Below are 20,011 nucleotides of genomic sequence, written 5' to 3'. Positions count from 1 at the left end.
CTTTGTTACTTGAATATGATTTTCTACGTATTAATTATCATAATGTTTTTCCTCTTCCTACTATTATAAAGTATGCTTCTTGAAAGGAGGACCGAAGCGTGAAATTACACTGAAACTAGTATTTTTTTGGTTGTTTATTGCATTTTTTTTCTGATATTGTATTCGTATAAATGTCATTTTGACAGAGTCTTTCGTATTAAAAAATAATTAGAAGAATAAAATATGTGGTTTAGGTTGGCATGCTAATCCTTTAGTCAAATAAACCACTCTACTCTATGATCTCTATCTCTTATTAACAAAAGGATATATTTAGGCAATAGTTAGAGATATAATTTGGTCGATGGCCAAATAATGAAATTTGAGTTGAAATTGTAAGATATAATGAGAGATAATGAACTAATCAAAATCCATGAAAATTTTAATTTAAATCAATGAAATAGAGAAAAGTATTACTTACGTGCATTATTTCTAGAGAATGAGATTCAAGAAGAACTTATCAATAATAGAAGGTAACAAAAATACTAATTTTTGTGTATGATCCAAAATGAAAAAAAAAAAAAAAAAGAAAGAAAAAGGAAAAACATTGGTGTGGATCGGCATAATTATGACGGAACGTAATTATCTCAAGGTTTATTACCAAGAGATTTGCGATTAATTGTTTAGTTAAAGATTTCTTTGTGAGAGATTTCTTTATTCTTCTTTTTGTTCTTTTAAATATTTTAATTCCACTATTAAAAATCTTACCGGATTTGTCAAGGAATGCCTAATATTTTATGGAGGTATAGCAAAGATACGTTTGCTTCTAAACATCACCACAATAGTGGGTAATACTTAAAGAAAGACCTCAATATACATAGTCCCTTTTATTTAATATTATGATGAAACCCGCTGACGCAATACTAATAAAATGAGAATAAGGTGAAGTTTACTTTACACTAAACAAAGTCAGGATAGTATTAGGCATTGGTGCAATGTAATTTACATGAAAATGACACTCACCATTCCAAATTGCTTTGCAGTCACGTAGCTGACTACTTAAACATGCACTAATACTATACATTAATACATACTACTTCATATACTGAATTTATTTTATAACTTATGGATTTATTTTCAAGGCAAGTTGTTGTGCCAACTTGGAATATTCTGAACACCACAAGTTTATGCAGCTCAAAGCTTCCCACAATAGTTAGATATTTAAGATTTGAATTACTTACTGTACTCTCTCGGTTTAAGTTGAATCGAGATCAGCACTTTAGCCAAATTAAACCGTAATAATAATCATGATAAAAGTTCTGTTAAAAATCGAAAACAGACATCTTAGCGCGCCCACCACCACTACCGCCTCGCTCAATGCCTGCCACGGAGCCACGGCCTCTCTCTCTTATCGGGAGGTTATTATCCAACCGTGCAAATGCTATACCACCGAAAGGGAAAGATTAATAAGTAGAATGTGAAGAATGCATAGGGCCAAATATTAATAATAATCTTGACATAACCAAACTCACCCTTAAAAAGAAATCCAACAATTATGGGCCAAATACCCATAAGCAAAAGTATGGTATGAACATATCCATTGCAAAAGAATTATAATTAATTTTACTACTTAACACCATTTTTTATTGCAACTGTAATGATTGATCCAAATGCATAGGACTAAAACCTATAGTCTCACTTATGCTGCAGAAGCCATAATCAAGAAAGATTGCAGTTGAAGAAAATGCCAAGCTGCATTGTTTTGCAAACTGTGAAGTATATATATACTAATAGATTACGTTAAGTGATATTACCAAAGCTAATCATGTTGGTTTCTCCATTGCAATTTTGTATCTTTTGGTTTTACCTTATGTATAAATTCTGATCAAGCAACTACTTCAAAACCCCACAACTACTAAAATAAATAAACAAAAACCCTTTTTCAGGAATGGCAGAAAAGGAAGGAGCACTAGTGAAGCAAGGCCATGAAGAAGGGCTAAAACTCGCCACATCCCTACTCGAAGAGTTCGAGCTGCCAGGTGGCCTTCTGCCACTGGCTGATGTGGTCGAAGTAGGGTTCGTGAGGAGCAGCGGGTACATGTGGATCCAGCAGAAGGCAAAGGTGGAGCACAACTTCAAGATGATAAGCAAGCTCGTGAGCTATGACAAGGACATAACGGGGTACGTGGAGAAGAAGCGAATCAAGAAGCTCAAGGGAGTTAAGGCCAAGGAGCTGATTCTATGGCCTCCTGTCGGTCAGATAACCGTTGATGATCCGCCCACCGGAAAGATTCACTTCAAGAGCCTTGCCGGAATCACCAAGACTTTCCCGGTCGAGGCATTTGCTCCGGGCCAGTGATGGATCCATCTTTGTTTAGCCATCACTGATTCTTGATGGCCCTTTGTTTCTCATCTTCATTTGAATACTTCAGCCACTTCAAATTTCCAGTGTTAATATACCAAATAAAGAGCTCTGTTTCAAATATCACCAAGCTTAAAGAGCATTCACAAAACACCAGATCAACCCTTAAGATCTTACGACGATGATGATGAACTCAAGAAAATGAAATTAGAACGAAGCTTAGACTACTAAAAAAGCACCACTCCATAAAGCACTGCATATGTGTGTATACTGTATATATATAAACATCGATAAAGTTTCAACAAAACTTCGGGAGAGGATAAACTACATCCTCATGCTAAACAACACACCCAAAGCAATGCCAACTAATAAGAAACATTCTAACATTCGAAGCAGCTAAAGTTAATTGATGCATTCACAGATAGCCTAATGTCTCATTCTCAAAATTCAAGAGATAGATGTAGAAACTTAGTAATGGCACTCATCTAAACGACTCTTGTGCAGCTGAAACGCAGGATTAATCCACGCCCCACAGTTGCACTGCATGCCTGCCCAATTGAAGGAACCCAATCGCGCTTTGCAACCAATGCATTGGAGCTTGTCTCCCACACAGCCCTCTTCCACTGCAAAATTGAAACCAAGCTAAATAAGGATTTCTCTGACTCAAACACAGTTATGGCAATCTCCAGTGAATGTTAAGGCTGTACTAACATGCTTCCATCCATTTCATGGGCTCCACAAAGATAGAGGAGCATTCAAGAACCTGCACATCGGTATCAGCACTTCGCTTTTTCCATTTGAAGCTCTTCTGCCCTCCTCCCCGCTCGTGGCAAACAATGTGATCCTCTGAAGCAACAAGTCTACGGCATTTCTTGCAGCGATACGTAACCAGGGGCTTCGGATCAGAAGCTACAGCACTGTTATTAAGATCTGCTTCCATTGCAACTGCCTCCATCTCCAAACTACCACAAACATTATAGCAACATTTTTTTTTTTAATTTATACACAAAATATCCAAACTACCTCAAACATGAAAGCAACATATTTTATTTTTTTATACACAGCATAAAAATAGCTTTCAGGAGCGAAATTATCTAAAAAAATCCAAGCTTTTGGAAGAAATTAAAGCGGTAAAGCATGACTGAAGTAGGCAGGAAAATCCAGAAATCTATGTACATATTTCAAAACGAGAGAGTGTAAACAAATTATATGAAAAAAAGGTAGGATTCCAGAAAACCTAGCACCAACCATCTAAATTAAGCATTTTACACAGAGAAGCAACTAAAGAAATTGCGAATTTAGGGTTTCTGAGAATTAGTACATGAAAATTGAAACATCATTGATAAGATTTCAGGCGTGGCATAGTAAAATTAAGAAGAAGAAGGAGATGATGAAGAAGGGTTTACCGACTGCACAGCAAAATTAGGAGCTCGGCGCCGTTCTTCAACTTCTGCTGCATCTGATAATTTATTTACTAAAATTTTCTCTAAATCGAGTAGAATATAATTACCATATTTATTTTTTTCCATAAATATTCATTATTCAATGGTAAGAATATTTGAGAATGTAACTTATTCAATATCGAAGAGGTATATTTACTTTTTTTCAACACAAAATATAAATACTCCGTATAACAATTATGTCTATTTACTTTCAATTTTTATAACTTTTCAATAGTATTTTTTAAGAAAATATATTTATATTTATAAAAAAAGTACCGAATGACAAATGTTCAAAATTTAAATGATAAATCATAAAATTTTAAAAGTTCTCAATTAAATTTTGTTTTGATTTTAGATAATTGAGATCAAAATATCAATATCAAATTGCAACAACCAATTATAATATTGTAATTGATTCTCTCAGATTTACTTTTTGCAACAACCAATTATAATATTGTAATTGATTCTCTCAGATTTTGATCAAATTCATTTACAATAGTGTACATTCAATGCTACTACAGGTCTGTAAATCCAGACAGACACCCACGCATAGTTTCAATTTTATTTTAATAATTTATTTCTAATCTCGTAGTATTAAATCAAAATCTTGCATAATGGAGTATTATACGTAAATCTGCCTCATCTCAGAGTAGTGGGCTGAAACATTTTTCATTTGGGCTATAGTATCATTTCCCTCTTTATTAAAATAATTGATGGGTGTGTTTTCAAAGTATAAAAATTCTATAGTAATTATAAAATATCAATTAGGATACCGGTTTATCACTATGTTATATTCTCAAAACAATAACTAAAAAGAAATATTAGACTAAATTTGGTGGGGTGTGCCAGGCCAATGCAATAGTGCAACACAAAGGCAACACACGGAGAACCCAGACAGCAAGCTATCTTTATGGGTCTTCCCCCTCAAAAAATAAATTTAATATCGTGTGAACCAATAGTCTACATATCACATATTAAACTGATAAGAACAGATACTACACTTGATCTTAGCCAAAAGGCCGAGAAAGGTATGAGGCTTAAGTTGTTAGTCCCTGTTAGTTTATAGTATCATTTTCCCTTCTTCTTTTTCTATAGACCGATGTGGGATTCTTAAAACACGTTGAAAAATATTCATCCATACAGCGTTGAGATCATTGAGCCAAGAGGATTGCAAACACATAATTTAATAGATTCACACGAACAATGTTGATCCTCTATCCTTTTGCTTCCTCAAGAATGATTAAGGCAATTGACATTACTGCTGTAGGGCTATATTCTTGTGGTCAAGTAAGATTATATGTTTGGTCCTTTGTATATTATCCTTTTAATATAAGTGAAAAAATGGATTATGCTGAAAGCATGCTAATATATATAGCCGCATGCGGACTATCTTGAGATACGATGATATCTTGAGTTAATATTTTACTTTTTCTATTTGAGTCATCATAATTCATAAAGTATATGATAGACATTATAACATGTTTCACTATATGATATAGTCATATAGATAATATAGTGGTATATTATTGGTTTTTAAAAATAATAGGATTGCGTTTAACAGTTGGCTGATCCAACAAGAAAAATGAGATAATATTATCATATAGTGGCATTGATTTATAAATAAAATGATGTCAACATTTGTGACAAAAATCTTTAAAATAAAAATATTCACTCAACTAGAACATCAAAGCACCAGTGGTCTAGTGGTAGAATAGTACCCTGCCACGGTACAGACCCGGGTTCGATTCCCGGCTGGTGCAATTATTTTCCTCTTTTGATAATATTTTAAATTTTTTATATTGTTGATGAGAAATTATGCTTTATATGTGAAAAATGTCATTGTTGACAATGGTTAGTGCAAGAGACATCCATTTACGAGAGATGCTAGACAAAAATCGGATTTAATTGAATTTTCTAACTCTCGTGAGTAAGTCGATCCCCGACCCCACCTTCATTTGCCATTGACCTCGTATTTGGGTCGTCTCCACTCAGGTTTCCGAATACGCATATTTCTTTCAGAAAGGGCAATGAAACGAGGACTTTGAAGATTCTTCAAGTCACCTCAACTCGTCGCTATTCCTTTTGCTCGAATCAAAATACGCTGCTACATTCACTCTCGTTTCCACTACTTGCAACTTGGATGATGCAAATTAGTGTTAATTTGTAGTGGAATTCCTAATCCCTATTTCTTCACATCTGCATATTCTCAGTGGAACACTAATCAAAAGTCCAACACTACTCATTTATCACTACCTCTCCATGTGTTTTATCAAGGCACGTAAGAATCCATACAAATTTACAATCCACATTTTATTGGATAAGACACGTTGCCATATTATATGGTGTTGCGTTATGTGATATCTTGTAGGCAATTGCATTTATTTAATTAGTTTATAAAACTCTCACTTGATATATTGTTGTAGTATATTCTTGATGGTGATGAGATGAATTGACACGTGTGTTTGAAAATCTAAAATCTAGTGCGACGATGTGGTTGGTCAATTGACGTGGTGCTATATATAGATTTGTGTAGGGTTGGATACTTGGATTCAAATTAAGGGAGAGCCAAGTGTTGTGGGAGAATTGGCACATGTGGAAAATAGAAGTGGAGCACCATGCATATTCTACATGTGTATATGTAAATCGATAGATTGTTGGGGCCAAATGCCAATGCAAATGTCATTTCCAACTTTAGTTTCAAACACATGACGGTTTAAAATTAGTCCGTGTTTCAAAAATCAGACAGGACTAGCCGATTCGGTTGCACAACAATGAATCATACTCCAACACAATGCAAATTCCATAAATGCCCTTTCTAATTAATGCAGTATCACCACACCACGTGTCACAATCAAGACCGTCTAAAATTCACCTTCGATTACTGCAATCTCGATTAATGATATTAGAGTGGTCAAAAACATATACTACAACTCTATATACAAATAATACAATTATCTTTTATCATTATCATGATCATTATAAAACATCAACATAATAAACTCATCAACCACTAGCAATTGACATAATTAACTCTTCATTAATGCGACATTGCTACTACACGTGGGTGGTAACGTTGTCACGGCCACGGCCACGGCCCCGCCCCCATCATATTATCATCTTTTGTCTTTTCAGATTGGGTATGAAACTTCTATTTTTAAGTGCCGTTTTTTTCCCAATTTTAATTAATCCACCCTATTTTAAATAATCTTTTTTTCATTTAAAGATGAGATACCATTTTAATTGCTAACGTAAAAGGGACTCACTCGGATTGTTCTGATTAGTGATTGCATTGATGAACTTAGGAGACCTACAATCGAAATGCAAAATGATCTCAAAAGCAATAGAAATAGAAAAGTGATAAACTCTATGGCTCTACCTTAGATATACTAATAATTGAATATTGCAGAATATATTTTAGAATAAAATTAAATAAGGATTATTGGTGTAACTTCTGACGTGGAAACTGGAAAGTGGCCTGTACAATATATATCTAGATTTTGGTCAGAGTCCAAATTATAAGCAAATAACTAGGTAACATGATAATAATAGTATATGCGCTATTCAAAAAAGGCAATACTACGTGCAATTGCAGCAAGATATATGGAGGCAATTTGGGGCTAATTAATGACATATTAGTAATTTGATATCATAATTATATTCTTTAATTATTATTAATTAATTTATTTATAAACTAACTAGTTTATTATCTTGTTTTCTCCAAAATAAATACAATGAAACTTTAATAAACTAATTATTTTTAAGTACTAGTCTTAAATTTTTATAAGTGGGTTGAATTTGTGTTTTGGTGACAAGAAAACTATAAAATGTCTTATTAAATGTCTAATTTCGTTATTTTTTGAGTATATGTAGAGACACAAAAGATATGTTGCACGTCTTATTTGAGCTGCTATGAGCACGACTGCATTCCACGTATGACAGATACACTACTGGAATTTTTAGCAATTTATGTTTATGGATTTTGCAATCTCAAGCCTCTTTCATCTAATATCTTTATTCCAAATACATATACACACATGCATTTGAAAATTCAGATGATAAACAAATATATAGGATCTTATATTTATAAGATCTTATTAAAAAAATTTCCATGTCAGCCTACATGTGTGATGACAACTGGACAACAGGTGGAATATATACTCATCGCCACAAGCAATTAATGTTGGTTCAGAATTACCACTTCATGTTCTAAGATATATACAAACTAAATCTTAAATCTTAATTAACACAATAAAATCCCTAGCGTATCAATGTAACCACAAATTATCACAGAGTGTTAGTATGGGAAGAAATCATATGTAATTAGGGAGAATAATCATCTAGGAAACTTTGACTAAGGGATCTCTTACATTATTAGCAAAGATTGTGATCGTGTAAATATCTTTCCCTGATTCATATAAAAGGGTACAGAACTAATGTGAATAAACACAATTCGATACAATATATTTTCTACAAATTAACCACAGATCACAGATTATTTCATTTCACCTTAAGCAGTATGTATTTTTCTATTCATATAAAAAAATATTTGATAATTTTGAGAGGATTGCATGGATCAAAATTATAATCCCAACCGGATCTGTTAGGTAATACCTATGCAACATTAATTACTACTATAATTATCATTTTGCTTACTCTAATTTGACTATGATTATGTCACATTTCACTAGTGTCAGTGTCCCAAATCGCCAGCCAAGTAAAATGCAGGATATCACATGGGCATTTGTGGGAACTCCAAAAACTTTATTCACTCTCTATTTAATAATCCCATGTATAAATTGGTGCAATTTTATCAGAACAAAAAATAAATATTTTGACGAAATAGACGGATCGCTTTAGCTGCATGTGCTATCTATCCTCTTCTTTTGTATTTTCTCGCAAAGCCTCCTTCTGCATCTATTTGATTCTCCCACTTTCTCTCCTAATCCAATTCAGAAATAAATAATTATTTAATATATAGTAGTATTAAATTAATTGATTAGGCAAATACAAATTCGAACTCCTCCAAGTTCTTGAAATATGTCCGATTCTTTAACCAACTGCTTCTTCACTCTAAGATTTCCATCCAAGAAAGAGTGCAAACCGGCGGCGGCGGCGGTTGAGACTATAGATACAGTTATGCTGACGTGTCAAGAATCCAAGAGTGACGATCGTGATTGGATGGCCGCGTTGAAGAAATCGGTGAAGTTGCTTCATTTTGGGGGATGCGAGGAGAAGGAAGCGGCGGCGGGAGAGATGAAGAAGCTGGCGGAGGAGGATGCGAAGCGGATTCGGACCATGGCGGAGCTCGGGGTTATTCCGCCGCTGGTCGCCATGGTCGGGTCCGAGGCGGCGGCGCGTCGGAGATTGGCTGTGCAAGTTCTCATTCAACTCGCCAATGCCTCTTTCACGTAAGTTTTTTTATTTAATTTGTGTGATTTCATATTTAATCATCGAAATGCATGATCATGATTAACTGATTAAGGTTCCTTAATCAAAGATGATGATTTTTTTTATTTCTTTTTTTTTTTTGGATGAAGAAAACAGAGGGAGGAACTGTTTCATCAATTGGAGTAGACGAATTTAGTTGGGATAATTGAATATGTTTAATTGTGGGAGGGACCAAAGCTATACTTATTCTTAGTTAATATAATGAGTTGGAAAAAATTGTTGCACACAAATGGAAAATGGAACCATAATGGAGGCCTAGTGGCCATTATTATTGACTTGTGGGTGGGTGGGGTGGGCGGCGCCACCGCTCTCGCCGGTATTTCTTGCTCGCCGGCGAAGTCTTTCCTTTGCCGGCATTTATTAATCTCAAAATTAGGTGTCTCGAACTTTAGTACTTGATATTCTTGTTTTCTTAGATAATACAACTTGGAAATTGAAGGATATGATGGACCTCACAATTAGTACTATTTTTATATTTTAGTCCGTTCATAAAAAATAGTCTATCTTTCGTAATAAAATTTTCTCGTGAGGGGCTATTATTTGCGTACTAAAATTAACGATGTCAGTAAAAGACTATTGGTAGTGGATGGAGTGAGTATAATTTAGAGCTATATGTTGAAGATAAGGATAGTATGCTGAGCTAACATCACTTTTTTAACGTTTTATCATATTGGCACGTTGATGTACATCCAAATATAATATGGAAGGAAGCATATTTTAATGAATTATTGCTTTTTAAACCATTAATTCTTCAAGTGGGAGTGGGTGTGGTCTCTTTTGGTTGCTGATATTATGCTTCTTGTTTCAGTAACAAGGCTGTAATGGTGGAGGCAGGAATTTTATCAAGACTGCACAAGAATATGAGTTTGTTAAATGAAACAGATAAGCAAGAATCAGCAGAGCTTCTCCTCGCCATATCACACCTAGCCAACAGTCAATTCCCCTTTAACACATCAAGAATCATTCCAATTGTAGTCAGCATTCTCGAATCAAATCCAAGCATAGCCACCAAACACCTCTGCTTGAGCACATTGCACAACCTCTCTTCCCTCCTCGACAACGCGCCAGCCCTGATCTTGACCGGGGTGGTCCCCACCCTAACGAAGCTGGCCTCGTCGAGGGAGACCTCCGAGAGAAGCCTGGCCACGTTAGGCAACCTGGCAGTGACCTCAGCTGGGAGGAAGGCGCTCGAGGTGGACCCCACCGTGCCCGAGGGCCTAATCGAGGTCATGACGTGGGAGGAGAGCCCGAAATGCCAGGAGCTCTCTGCCTACATTCTGATGGTCCTGGCCCACCAGAGCTCCCTGCAGAGGCGGAAGATGGCCGAGGCCGGGATCGTGCAGGTGCTTCTGGGAGTGGCGCTGCTGGGGAGCCCGCTGGCGCAGAGGAGGGCGATGAAGCTGCTGCAGTGGTTCAAGGACGAGCGGAGGGTGAGGGTGGGTCCCCACTCGGGGCCCCTGCAGGTAGGGGGCGGGGCGATCCTGGGATCAGGATCGCCCCTGAGTGAGAAGGAAGCGGAGGAGGGGAAGAGGATGATGAGGAGGATTGTGAGGCAGAGTTTGTGTAAGAACATGGAGAGGATCACGCGTCGCGCCAACAGTGGAGCGCCCGGGGATGCGGCCGGGGTCAAGGCGTTGGTGGTTAGCACAAGTTCTAAGAGCTTGCCATACTAGGAAAGTCAATAAGTTTTTTTTTTTGGTACATACAAAAGGAAAGAATGAGTACTACTTGGTTCATGTTTGTGATTCTGATTGTAAATCATGGATGATTTTTTTAATAATAGTGATTTTTTGGTGATGGTTTGTGATCATATTTCCTTTTGATTGCAATGAAAAGAAGAACATATTACAGACAAGTATTGTGCATTTGTGTGATGTCAAAAACAATGCACATTCCGATTCCGTTACAAAGTGTGGCATCCGATTCCCAAATTGTGATCATCACATCACATGTGAAAATTGAAATGAACCTCAAACTCAATTATGTTAGTTCCATTTTTTTATCATTCTTGTGTTGTGGCAACATATTGTTTAGACATGTTACGTCTTTATTCATGTACTATACTACAAAGGGATAATTGGTGATACAACCATTAAAATTGAACCAATTTCGGTATATTTACTTATCTTTCAAATTTTAAATGTTCATGAAAATTTGATGTTCAATAGTAGTAATTTCGTCATAAATAGATGATTTTCTGATGACAAAACATTGTTTTGGCATAACACAATCGTTTTTTCCGGGCTATGCATGCGCTTGATTGTCGTGCCTATACACCGGAAATCGGTGATTCCAACAGTTTCAAACCAACAGTTCATCACTAGTTTCAGTTTAACGATATTCTCAATCATAATCGGACTAGGTAACCTGATAAATCGATTAATAATGAACCTTTTGCGTTTGGTTCTGGTTCCAATCTATAATCGACAATTCAGAGCCGATAGCTAATTACCAATCCAGTTAAAACTGTGCATCTAATAAATCTAAATGGTAAATGCAAAAAAAAATATAGTGCGCGTGTATTGGTATAACGATAGAATGATTAATGTCAGGACCAAAGGTCATAAGTTCGAATCCATCGTGGCACTAACTTAAAAATTTGAGTGCACTACATAAAAATCTCTAACGTTTCCGTTTGTGTCACTGCAGACCCTTAACAAAAAAAAATATTGCCAGACGACCCTAACCTTAAACATAATCACATATCTTGTTTTTCTGACTAAAATACCCTTAAGCCCTAAAAGGGCATTTTTGTCATTCCATTATATTGTTGACATGTGATTTTTGGGACATTTTTGTCAGAAACTTCTTATGTAATTTTCTAATAAGTTCTGGTACTTCATACATAATTAAAATTTTATCATTATTTACACTTTCTAATTTTTTTTATAATATACATATTTATCATTAACCGCATTAATTAATATGAAAATAATAAAATGAGACCCTTTCTTCCTTTATAAGACTCATTTTCTGATATTTTTTAATGTTTTCTATTCCCCCTAATTTTTATTTATTTTTTACCTTGATTTATTGATCGATTTTATTTGTTATGAAAGTATCCAATTTTGCAATATTAATTTATAAATTTACATTGTCTTAATTTCAGATACTATTATTAATAAACCCTATATATTCATATGATCGTTAAAAATTTCAGTTGGAACTAAATTAAAATTCTTAATAAAATATCAATAAATATAAAATTGTCTTAAAGTTAGGGTTAGATTAACAAATTAGTTCGATGATATATATTGAAATAATATTTTAAATGTCATTGTTTTCAAGAAAATAATTATTGTATCATTTGATTAAATATGAAATACTATTTTTTATTCTATGTATTATTGATTCAGATTTTATTTCATAAATAACTTCATTTTTCCATATTTTTTGTTGTTTCTCAATGAATTTCCTACATGATAGTATATTGTTATCACTAACTAGAAATAGAAGAATGTAAGAATTTTTTTTTTATGTAGAAATATTGACAAAACTTTAATCACGTATGAAGTACCAAAATTTATTAAGATATCATATAAGAAGTTGCTGACATAAATGTGACATAATTCATATGTCAGTGAATTTAGGGATTGCCAAAAATGCCCTTCAGGGCATTTGGGCATTTTGGTCCGAAAAATAGCTACAAATATACGGTATGTGATTATGTTTAAGGTTAAAGTTGCGTGGAAGTATTTTTTTGCCCTAGGACCTGCAGTGACACAAACGGAAACGTTAGGGACTTTATGCAGTAAACTCTACAAATTTATGTTTATTTTCTTATAAAAAAAAGTCAACAAGAAAAAAATTAGAAAAAAATCTAATAAAAATCCTTAATAATATTGCTTATCTAATAATTGTGGGCCATTTCAGTGAAGGATAATTAACATATTTCTGGAGAAGGCCCAAAAGGAATATATTAAACGCAGCGTTTCGCAAAAGCCTCATTATATATCGCCCCTTTCCCCAGTAGGGTTTCCTCTTATCAGTTATCACATTCACAGTCACAAGCAACCGCAATTAGGGTTTCCACCACAATCTCAATTCTTACTTTCTCAGCCATGGATCTCACCAAGAAACGCAAGGCCGATGAGAACGGAAGATCGTATCCCTTAACCGCCGATCTCGGGAACCCAATGGCCGCCGTGCCGCCGTCTTCGATGGGCATCCTTGCTCCCGAAGACGCAGAGAAGATCCTCGAGCCCTTCACCAAGGAGCAGCTCCTTCCGATTATTCGCGCCGCCGTGCTCCGCCACCCCGACGTCTTGGAGGCCGTGCGCGCCGTCGCCGACGCCGATCCCGTCCAGCGCAAACTCTTCGTCCGCGGCCTCGGTTGGGAGACCACCACGGAGAAATTGCGTCAGGTGTTTTCCACTTATGGGGAACTGGATGAGGCGAATTCCATCGTAATTACCGATAAGAATACCGGGAAATCGAAGGGTTACGGGTTTGTGACGTTTAAGCACATCGATGCTGCGATATTAGCATTGAAGGAGGCCAATAAGAAGATTGACGGGCGGATGACGGTGACTCAGCTTGCCGCTGCTGGAAATTCAGGTAATTCTCATTCGAGTGATGTAGCGTTGAGGAAGATTTATGTTGGTAATATTCCGTTTGAGATTTCCTCCGAGAGATTGTTGGCTCACTTTTCGATGTACGGGGAGATTGAGGAAGGGCCATTAGGATTTGATAAGCAGACTGGAAAGGCCAAGGGTTTTGCCTTTTTCGTGTATAAGACAGAGGAGGGTGCGAAGGCCTCATTGGTAGACCCCATGAAAACTATCGATGGTCATCAGCTTGTGTGTAAGTTGGCTACAGATAACAAGAAACCGAAGCCAAATGCTGGACCACCAGGCGGAATGGCTCCTGGTATGCCGAATTCTGGGCCTATGGGTATGCCGCCACGGAATTATGGTATGGGAGGTTATATGGGATACGGCCCAGGGCCTAACATGCCTCAGCCACCGCAGCAGGGTGGAATGGTGCATCAGAATGTAGGCTACAACACTGCAATGGGTGGGCCTGGAGGACCCGGAGGTCAAGGTTATGGTGGTGGATATGGAGGTGGTGCATCAGGGTATGATGGAGTAGGTGGGGCTGGAGCCGGGGAGTATGGTGGAGGCATGGGTAGTGCTGGGGGATACAGAATGCCTCCTAGTAGCTTGGGAATGCAGGGATCTGGGGGTTATCCTGATAGTGGGAGCTATGGGCTTCAGTCGGCGTATCCTCCGCAGCCAAACCACCCTGCTGGTCCAGGGCCTAGACTTCCGGCCTACCAGGGCATGCCACCATATTGAGGTATTGATTATATGTGACTTATTCAAATCTGTTGTTGTGTTACGTACTTAAGTGCATGATTACTTCATATATTTGTGGTAGCCAAATGTTTGATTCTGATTTAATGTCTAATAGGTAGATAAAGGTAGTTTCGTAACTGAGTTGACTCTGGTCGTAGGTATCTAATTGGGTTACATTTAATTAGATGTCTCAATTTGACTCTTGACATAGATCACCTTGTTTGATTGTTGTCTGAGTGAAATATGGTACCACATACATCTTGGTTAGTAAAAGAATGCTCCTACTTGTTGTTAGTTGTGTGGTCACAGACTAGGGGGTCATGCTTCCTGGTGGTGCTTCTGTTTTTTTTTATGCGCCATGGCCTTTGACTGTAAACATTAAGCAGATTTCATGCAATCTTTCCTAATTATAAAGATTTAGGGGCTGTGATTGTAATTCATATTGACGTGCTTGATTAGCCGAGTTCAAGGGTGCATCACTTGTATCATAGTATAATCTTTCTGTTGACTTGTTTTTTGAGTTTGAATTGGATTGATGGATTCGGTTTTGCATTTACATGTTCAGGTATTTGACAGATTCTTGGGCGCAAATGTTTTAAATGGTTGTGGTGATTATGTGATTCCCGACTGTGAAATCTTTGGTTGATAAATGGACTGCTGTAGATCTTTGGATGCTCAACCTACTTGTGGATTTATGAGCTATAATTGTGCTAGAATGAGCTCAAAGTTGTTACTTGAGACTTGCTGTATTATGTGATAAGTGGCTCTGAAGTGTTCTAAACATGGGTTTGCTCTTTAGTGCTGAGCTTTAGTTTTATCTCTGCTGTGTTTTTGTTTCTAGTTCATTGTAATATCTTTTTACCAGTCATTTTTACGGATGTTGCTTACTTGTCTATGTTCTCTGCTTGAATGTTTTAAGTGCTTATGCTGTGGCTTCTGTGGATGCCCTTTCCTACCTTTGTGCCGTAGATTTCAGGGTGAGGTTGGCATCTTTTTGTAAGGTCATGGACCTCATGGTATAGTGTAACTGCACTTAGTCCATCCTGCACTTAGGAGTATAAGTGAATACTTACTTCCTTTGGTTTGATTTCCTTGAATTTTCTTTTATGGAATAAATAAATGGGTTCTCTAAAGATCTGTTTTGGCTTTGTGGCAAGGATAGTATGCATTCCTCAAATGTTTTCTTGTTCTCAAATTCATTTCCAATAGAAATTGATCATTTTGCTACCTGATAATAAGTAAAGTCTTTTAATATGTAGGTTTCTCCTACTTACTACATATGTTACCTAGTTTTCCCATAGTCCTTTTTCCACCTGTCAATTATGGATTTAGGTGGTTCTTATTGAATGGAAAACCAGCCTTTGATGTGCTTATGTTGGCTAGTTAGCTTAATCTTTATGCTGGGATCTGCCTTTTCATTTACATTGTTCCTTGTGGTATTTATGAATTTTTCATTTGGGTTGATACTGTGTAATTGGGATTGAAACTAACAAAGAGGATTTGTGATGCAAACCTTTCTGACCTCTTTCCTGCATGATAGATATCGGTCTTCAGAAATTTAATAACTGAAATTGTGTGGGGCATATCTGTTATATGGATTTTATCGGAAGCTTTTGTCTATTTTAATTTCCATTTGTCATCCTTTTCCTTATGGCTTTGAAACATTTGTTTTGCGATGGAGGAATTAAGCTTTTATGTAGATATATTCATTGGTTCTGTTAGAAATAATTTGTTTGGTGTTATGCATATGAATAAAGACTTGTGAGAGAAGTTCTTGGTTGATTTTTGAACTTGTCCTTTTGTTATATGTTGTCATCTTTTGGGATATTTATCTTGTGACCCATTTAATCGGTGAAAAATATGCCCATCTTGACAAAAGTGGGTTGTGTGTAGCAAGTTTTGTATATTTAACTAGTGGATACATTGTCAAAAATATAATCTTGAAAGTGGGAGTAGTAGTTCCTGTTACTTTCATGCTGTGCTATTTAACAGGGATGATGCATTGTAATAGTAAATTATACAAACAAGAATAAATTTTATTTGGCCATTTTCTATTCGTATATCTTTTACATACGAGTATAAAAATTATTGCAATGAAATAGCTGAGAATCAGTGCAGCTAGTTTGATCCCTAATTGTGTTCCTGGTTTCTTAAATCAACTTGGCTAAAGCAACAAAGCAAACCACTTATTCAGACTCTTTTTTAAATAAAAAACCAACGTACCTAAAGTAACAAAGCGTACCAATTCCTGATCGTTTTTCTGATTATTCGTCATGTAATTTAAATTTGTAAGCAGCCTGTTAGATGGTTGATTAATTAGTGATCCTTCAATGATCTTTATTCCGTGCGTTTAGTAAAATGTTTCCACTTGCTTCGACGGAAGACAACAGGAGGAAACAACTAACAGAATTATTTTTAAGAATAAATAGCATAGTGAATAGTAATTTAAAAGAAGTTAAATAATTCGCTCAAGAGTTGAGATTAAAACGTTGTAGAAATGTGAGATTATAAGTAGAATGAACGTCTCCCATATTATATCAAAGTATCAAACCATCAGCTAATGTGAGATATAAGTAGGATTAACATCGCCAATATTATATCAAACCATCAGCCTTTGTAGATTTTATTTTAAAATCAATCGGTGATAGGAGCAATTAATAAGGCTAATATAGTTCAGGAGGTTCTATCATAAATTTTAATGTCAATAAGAAAACTTGCCTATAACACAAATAAAATAGTTCCATTTGCAAACAATTTGTTGACTAGAGACTTCCAATATCATATTGTAGCGGATAAATGGTCGATTTTGTCTCATAATTTGGAGTGAATTTCGGACGATTGGAATCGATGTGACAATCAAAATTATACACTGATTACCTAAACGTTACTTTTTCAAAATTACACTGATTTTGTAAAATTACATGCGTATTGTTTAAAATTATACTTTGATTGCTCACCAGAACTTTTCCACGAGTCATTTTATTCTAATAAATGAAACGATGAATACTAAAAGTTAAAACCTGAACAGTGGAACATTTTCAGGTAAATGTCCTAAACGATGAGACAAAATCAATCATTTATCCCCAATAGCACTAATAGTTAATAAACGCCTTAAACGATGGTACAAAATCAATCATCTATCCCCAATAGCACTAATAGTTAATAAACGCCTTAAACGATGGTACAAAATCAATCATTTATCCCCAATACGTTTCGTTTGCAAACAATTTCGTGAATTAGAAGAGTGAGTCTTCCACTATCTCAGTGTAACACTTACTACAAGTTTCATTCGCACATCATTTTTTTAATTAGAAGAATGAGTCTTCCACTCCCACGTTAATTGTGAAGATAGTAGTAATTCTTTGCTCATCGTGATTTCTGTGTTATTTTCCACAACTAAGTCTCCTTCATTCTTCTTCGTCGTTATTCTCCCTTAATCTCTCCTTGATTTTCTTTCCTGAATTCTATCATTATTTTTCCTTTAACTGAGTGCTGAACAATCAGTCGTATCGTGTCGCGGAAGCACAATGTGAGTTGTATAACTAGCTCCATCACTTCTCTCCAAATTCTCACATCAAAACACATTTCAAATATCAACATGGCACCACCAACACTTGTAACTAAGCTTGTTTTGAGTGCATTTTTTGTGCTTCAGATTTGTGCATTTGCGAGCGCACGCCGCACCTCATCGATGGCGAAGAGGCACCAGCAGTGGATGACGGGATTCGGGCGCAGCTACAAAGATGCCGAGGAGAAGGCCCACAGGTTCAAGATATTCAAGGCCAATGCCGCCTTCATCGACACCTTCAACGCCGGTGAGAACTGCTCCCACACGCTCGCCATCAACGAGTTCGCTGATCTCACTCATGAGGAGTTCATGTCGACTAGAACTGGAGCCATGGTGGGGATGGAATCTCTCCGGACCTCGTCTGCGTTCATGTACGCAGAAGCGGACGACGATGATATTCCGGACAGCGTCGACTGGAGAGCAAGGGGTGCCGTCACTCAAGTTAAGAATCAAGGCCAATGTGGTAAGTCAAAAACACAATTTTTATGATTCAATTTAGCGATGATGTTCAATATATATATACCATTTTGTTACGGATTTCAGTATTCCATGTCGGTTGTGTTAGACAATATATGTAAGGTTTATAAATCAAATGAGCAATCTTTCTCATTTAGTCTATAAATCCTACACCAGTTGCTATCACGATCGATGTGGGACATTGAGTCCGTAACATATTGGTGTTTTCATTGAAAGGTCCCAACGGCTCAAAGTAGTGGCCTATGAAATGGTGACCTAGAAAAGGAGTCACTCGTGACCAAAGAGTATGTTTGAGAGCCAACTTAGAATAGTGACCGACAAAATTGTAACATGGGAAAGATGGCATGCCATGGCCAACAAGAACGTTGCAGTGGCATACCTACGTGGTAACAAGAGTTTATATTATTAAAGACAACTAAAATTGTTCGATTCATAAGTTTTTTGTTTTAAAACAAATTTTGTGCAAATAAGCCAGAATATGACTTTTATATCTGTAATTACGCACTCTTAAATCGAAAATCCTGAATATACCACTATGATGTTTGCTTTTAAGTTTTATAAGTGATTGACGTAGAATTTTATGGGATGAGTTCTCGTATTTAGTCATTCACATTTAGAGACACATGGGATATTGCAGGAAGTTGTTGGGCATTTTCGGCAGTTGCAGCAACAGAAGGCATAAACCAGCTGACCACCGGGGATCTGGTTTCTTTGTCCGAACAAGAGCTCATTGATTGCGACAATACCCAAAGCCAAGGATGCCACGGCGGATATCCCGACAAAGCGTTCCAGTACATCGCTGATAACGACGGCCTCTCACCCGACTCAGACTACATCTACGAAGCAACCGATGGCAGTTGCAGCCCTGAGCGAGCGACTTCCCGCGCCGGCAAGATCAGTGGGTACGAGAATGTCCCGGCCAACGACGAGGCGGCGCTGATGAAGGCCGTGGCTAACCAGCCCGTCTCTGTCGTCATTGATGCTGGCGGAGCCGGGTTTCGGTTCCACAACAGCGGCGTCTTCACGGGAGAGTGCGGGACGGAGATGAACCATGCGGTGACGGTCGTCGGCTACGGCGAAAGTAGCGACGGAATTAAGTATTGGTTGGTGAAGAATTCGTGGGGAACGGGATGGGGAGAGGATGGATATGTGAGGATTCAAAGGGAGAGTGGAAATGTTGAAGGACTTTGTGGCATTGCTAAGTGGGCATCCTATCCCGTTGCTTAAATTATTATTATTATTATTATTATTATTATTATTATTATAAAAATGTCGCGCACATCAAAAGATAGTGTTATTTTATATGTGACACATTTATAAAAATATTTATATACAGTATTACTCCGTCTAAGGTAGTTGAGTTGTTTTTATTTTTGCACTCAGTTTTACAAAAATGAAATAGTACATAGTTAAAATGGAGAGAGAGTAATGTAAGAGAGAG

At 36.7% G+C, this 20,011-nt stretch overlaps 5 protein-coding genes and 2 non-coding genes across 7 annotated transcripts; 5 read left to right on the top strand and 2 right to left on the bottom strand.

The window, feature by feature from the left end:
- The first annotated feature begins 1,924 nt into the window (after window positions 1-1,924).
- Window positions 1,925-2,335, top strand: LOC125195394. Its single transcript, XM_048093546.1, has one exon. The coding sequence runs from the start codon at window positions 1,925-1,927 to the stop codon at window positions 2,333-2,335; it is 411 nt and encodes a 136-aa protein (XP_047949503.1).
- Window positions 2,336-2,563: 228 nt separating this feature from the next.
- Window positions 2,564-3,823, bottom strand: LOC125193265 (probable inactive dual specificity protein phosphatase-like At4g18593). The gene is made up of 3 exons (XM_048091036.1): window positions 3,745-3,823; window positions 3,050-3,300; window positions 2,564-2,961 (listed from the first exon to the last, which is right to left on the bottom strand). Exons 1-3 carry the CDS (start codon window positions 3,795-3,797, stop codon window positions 2,807-2,809), a joined length of 459 nt encoding a protein of 152 aa, XP_047946993.1. The 5' UTR covers window positions 3,798-3,823; the 3' UTR covers window positions 2,564-2,806.
- A 792-nt stretch (window positions 3,824-4,615) lies between these two features.
- On the bottom strand, window positions 4,616-4,812 carry LOC125197695. Its single transcript, XR_007172223.1, has one exon. It is a non-coding gene; the product is annotated as a U2 spliceosomal RNA (small nuclear RNA).
- A 657-nt stretch (window positions 4,813-5,469) lies between these two features.
- Window positions 5,470-5,540, top strand: TRNAG-GCC. Its single transcript has one exon. It is a non-coding gene; the product is annotated as a tRNA-Gly (tRNA).
- A 3,074-nt stretch (window positions 5,541-8,614) lies between these two features.
- On the top strand, window positions 8,615-11,025 carry LOC125193081 (U-box domain-containing protein 7-like). The gene is made up of 2 exons (XM_048090806.1): window positions 8,615-9,188; window positions 10,037-11,025. Exons 1-2 carry the CDS (start codon window positions 8,818-8,820, stop codon window positions 10,899-10,901), a joined length of 1,236 nt encoding a protein of 411 aa, XP_047946763.1. The 5' UTR covers window positions 8,615-8,817; the 3' UTR covers window positions 10,902-11,025.
- A 2,176-nt stretch (window positions 11,026-13,201) lies between these two features.
- LOC125192904 (UBP1-associated protein 2C-like) lies at window positions 13,202-15,420 on the top strand. The gene is made up of 2 exons (XM_048090582.1): window positions 13,202-14,526; window positions 15,091-15,420. Exon 1 carries the CDS (start codon window positions 13,290-13,292, stop codon window positions 14,523-14,525), a length of 1,236 nt encoding a protein of 411 aa, XP_047946539.1. The 5' UTR covers window positions 13,202-13,289; the 3' UTR covers window position 14,526; window positions 15,091-15,420.
- A 2,698-nt stretch (window positions 15,421-18,118) lies between these two features.
- Window positions 18,119-19,797, top strand: LOC125196996 (zingipain-2-like). Its single transcript, XM_048095686.1, has 2 exons — window positions 18,119-18,556; window positions 19,208-19,797. The coding sequence occupies exons 1-2, from the start codon at window positions 18,124-18,126 to the stop codon at window positions 19,795-19,797; spliced, it is 1,023 nt and encodes a 340-aa protein (XP_047951643.1). The 5' UTR covers window positions 18,119-18,123.
- Window positions 19,798-20,011: the final 214 nt, after the last annotated feature.

The sequence above is a fragment of the Salvia hispanica genome, chromosome 6 (assembly GCF_023119035.1).
Source record: "Salvia hispanica cultivar TCC Black 2014 chromosome 6, UniMelb_Shisp_WGS_1.0, whole genome shotgun sequence".
NCBI lineage: Eukaryota > Viridiplantae > Streptophyta > Magnoliopsida > Lamiales > Lamiaceae > Salvia > Salvia hispanica.
The sequence above is the reverse complement of the archived record's forward strand: the minus strand, read 5'-3'. Positions and strand labels throughout refer to the sequence as shown.

What these genes read in the sequence shown, in the direction of transcription:
- LOC125195394 (XM_048093546.1), top strand. Translation starts at nt 1,925, where the DNA reads ATGGCAGAAAAGGAAGGAGCACTAGTGAAGCAAGGCCATGAAGAAGGG.
- LOC125193265 (XM_048091036.1), bottom strand. Translation starts at nt 3,797, where the DNA reads ATGCAGCAGAAGTTGAAGAACGGCGCCGAGCTCCTAATTTTGCTGTGC. An exon ending in CTAATTTTGCTGTGCAGTCG is followed by an intron (nt 3,301 to 3,744) that starts GTAAACCCTTCT and finishes TGTTTGTGGTAG; the next exon opens with TTTGGAGATGGAGGCAGTTG. An exon ending in CATGAAATGGATGGAAGCAT is followed by an intron (nt 2,962 to 3,049) that starts GTTAGTACAGCC and finishes TCAATTTTGCAG; the next exon opens with TGGAAGAGGGCTGTGTGGGA.
- LOC125193081 (XM_048090806.1), top strand. Translation starts at nt 8,818, where the DNA reads ATGTCCGATTCTTTAACCAACTGCTTCTTCACTCTAAGATTTCCATCC. An exon ending in CTCGCCAATGCCTCTTTCAC is followed by an intron (nt 9,189 to 10,036) that starts GTAAGTTTTTTT and finishes TTCTTGTTTCAG; the next exon opens with TAACAAGGCTGTAATGGTGG.
- LOC125192904 (XM_048090582.1), top strand. Translation starts at nt 13,290, where the DNA reads ATGGATCTCACCAAGAAACGCAAGGCCGATGAGAACGGAAGATCGTAT.
- LOC125196996 (XM_048095686.1), top strand. Translation starts at nt 18,124, where the DNA reads ATGGCACCACCAACACTTGTAACTAAGCTTGTTTTGAGTGCATTTTTT. An exon ending in TAAGAATCAAGGCCAATGTG is followed by an intron (nt 18,557 to 19,207) that starts GTAAGTCAAAAA and finishes GGGATATTGCAG; the next exon opens with GAAGTTGTTGGGCATTTTCG.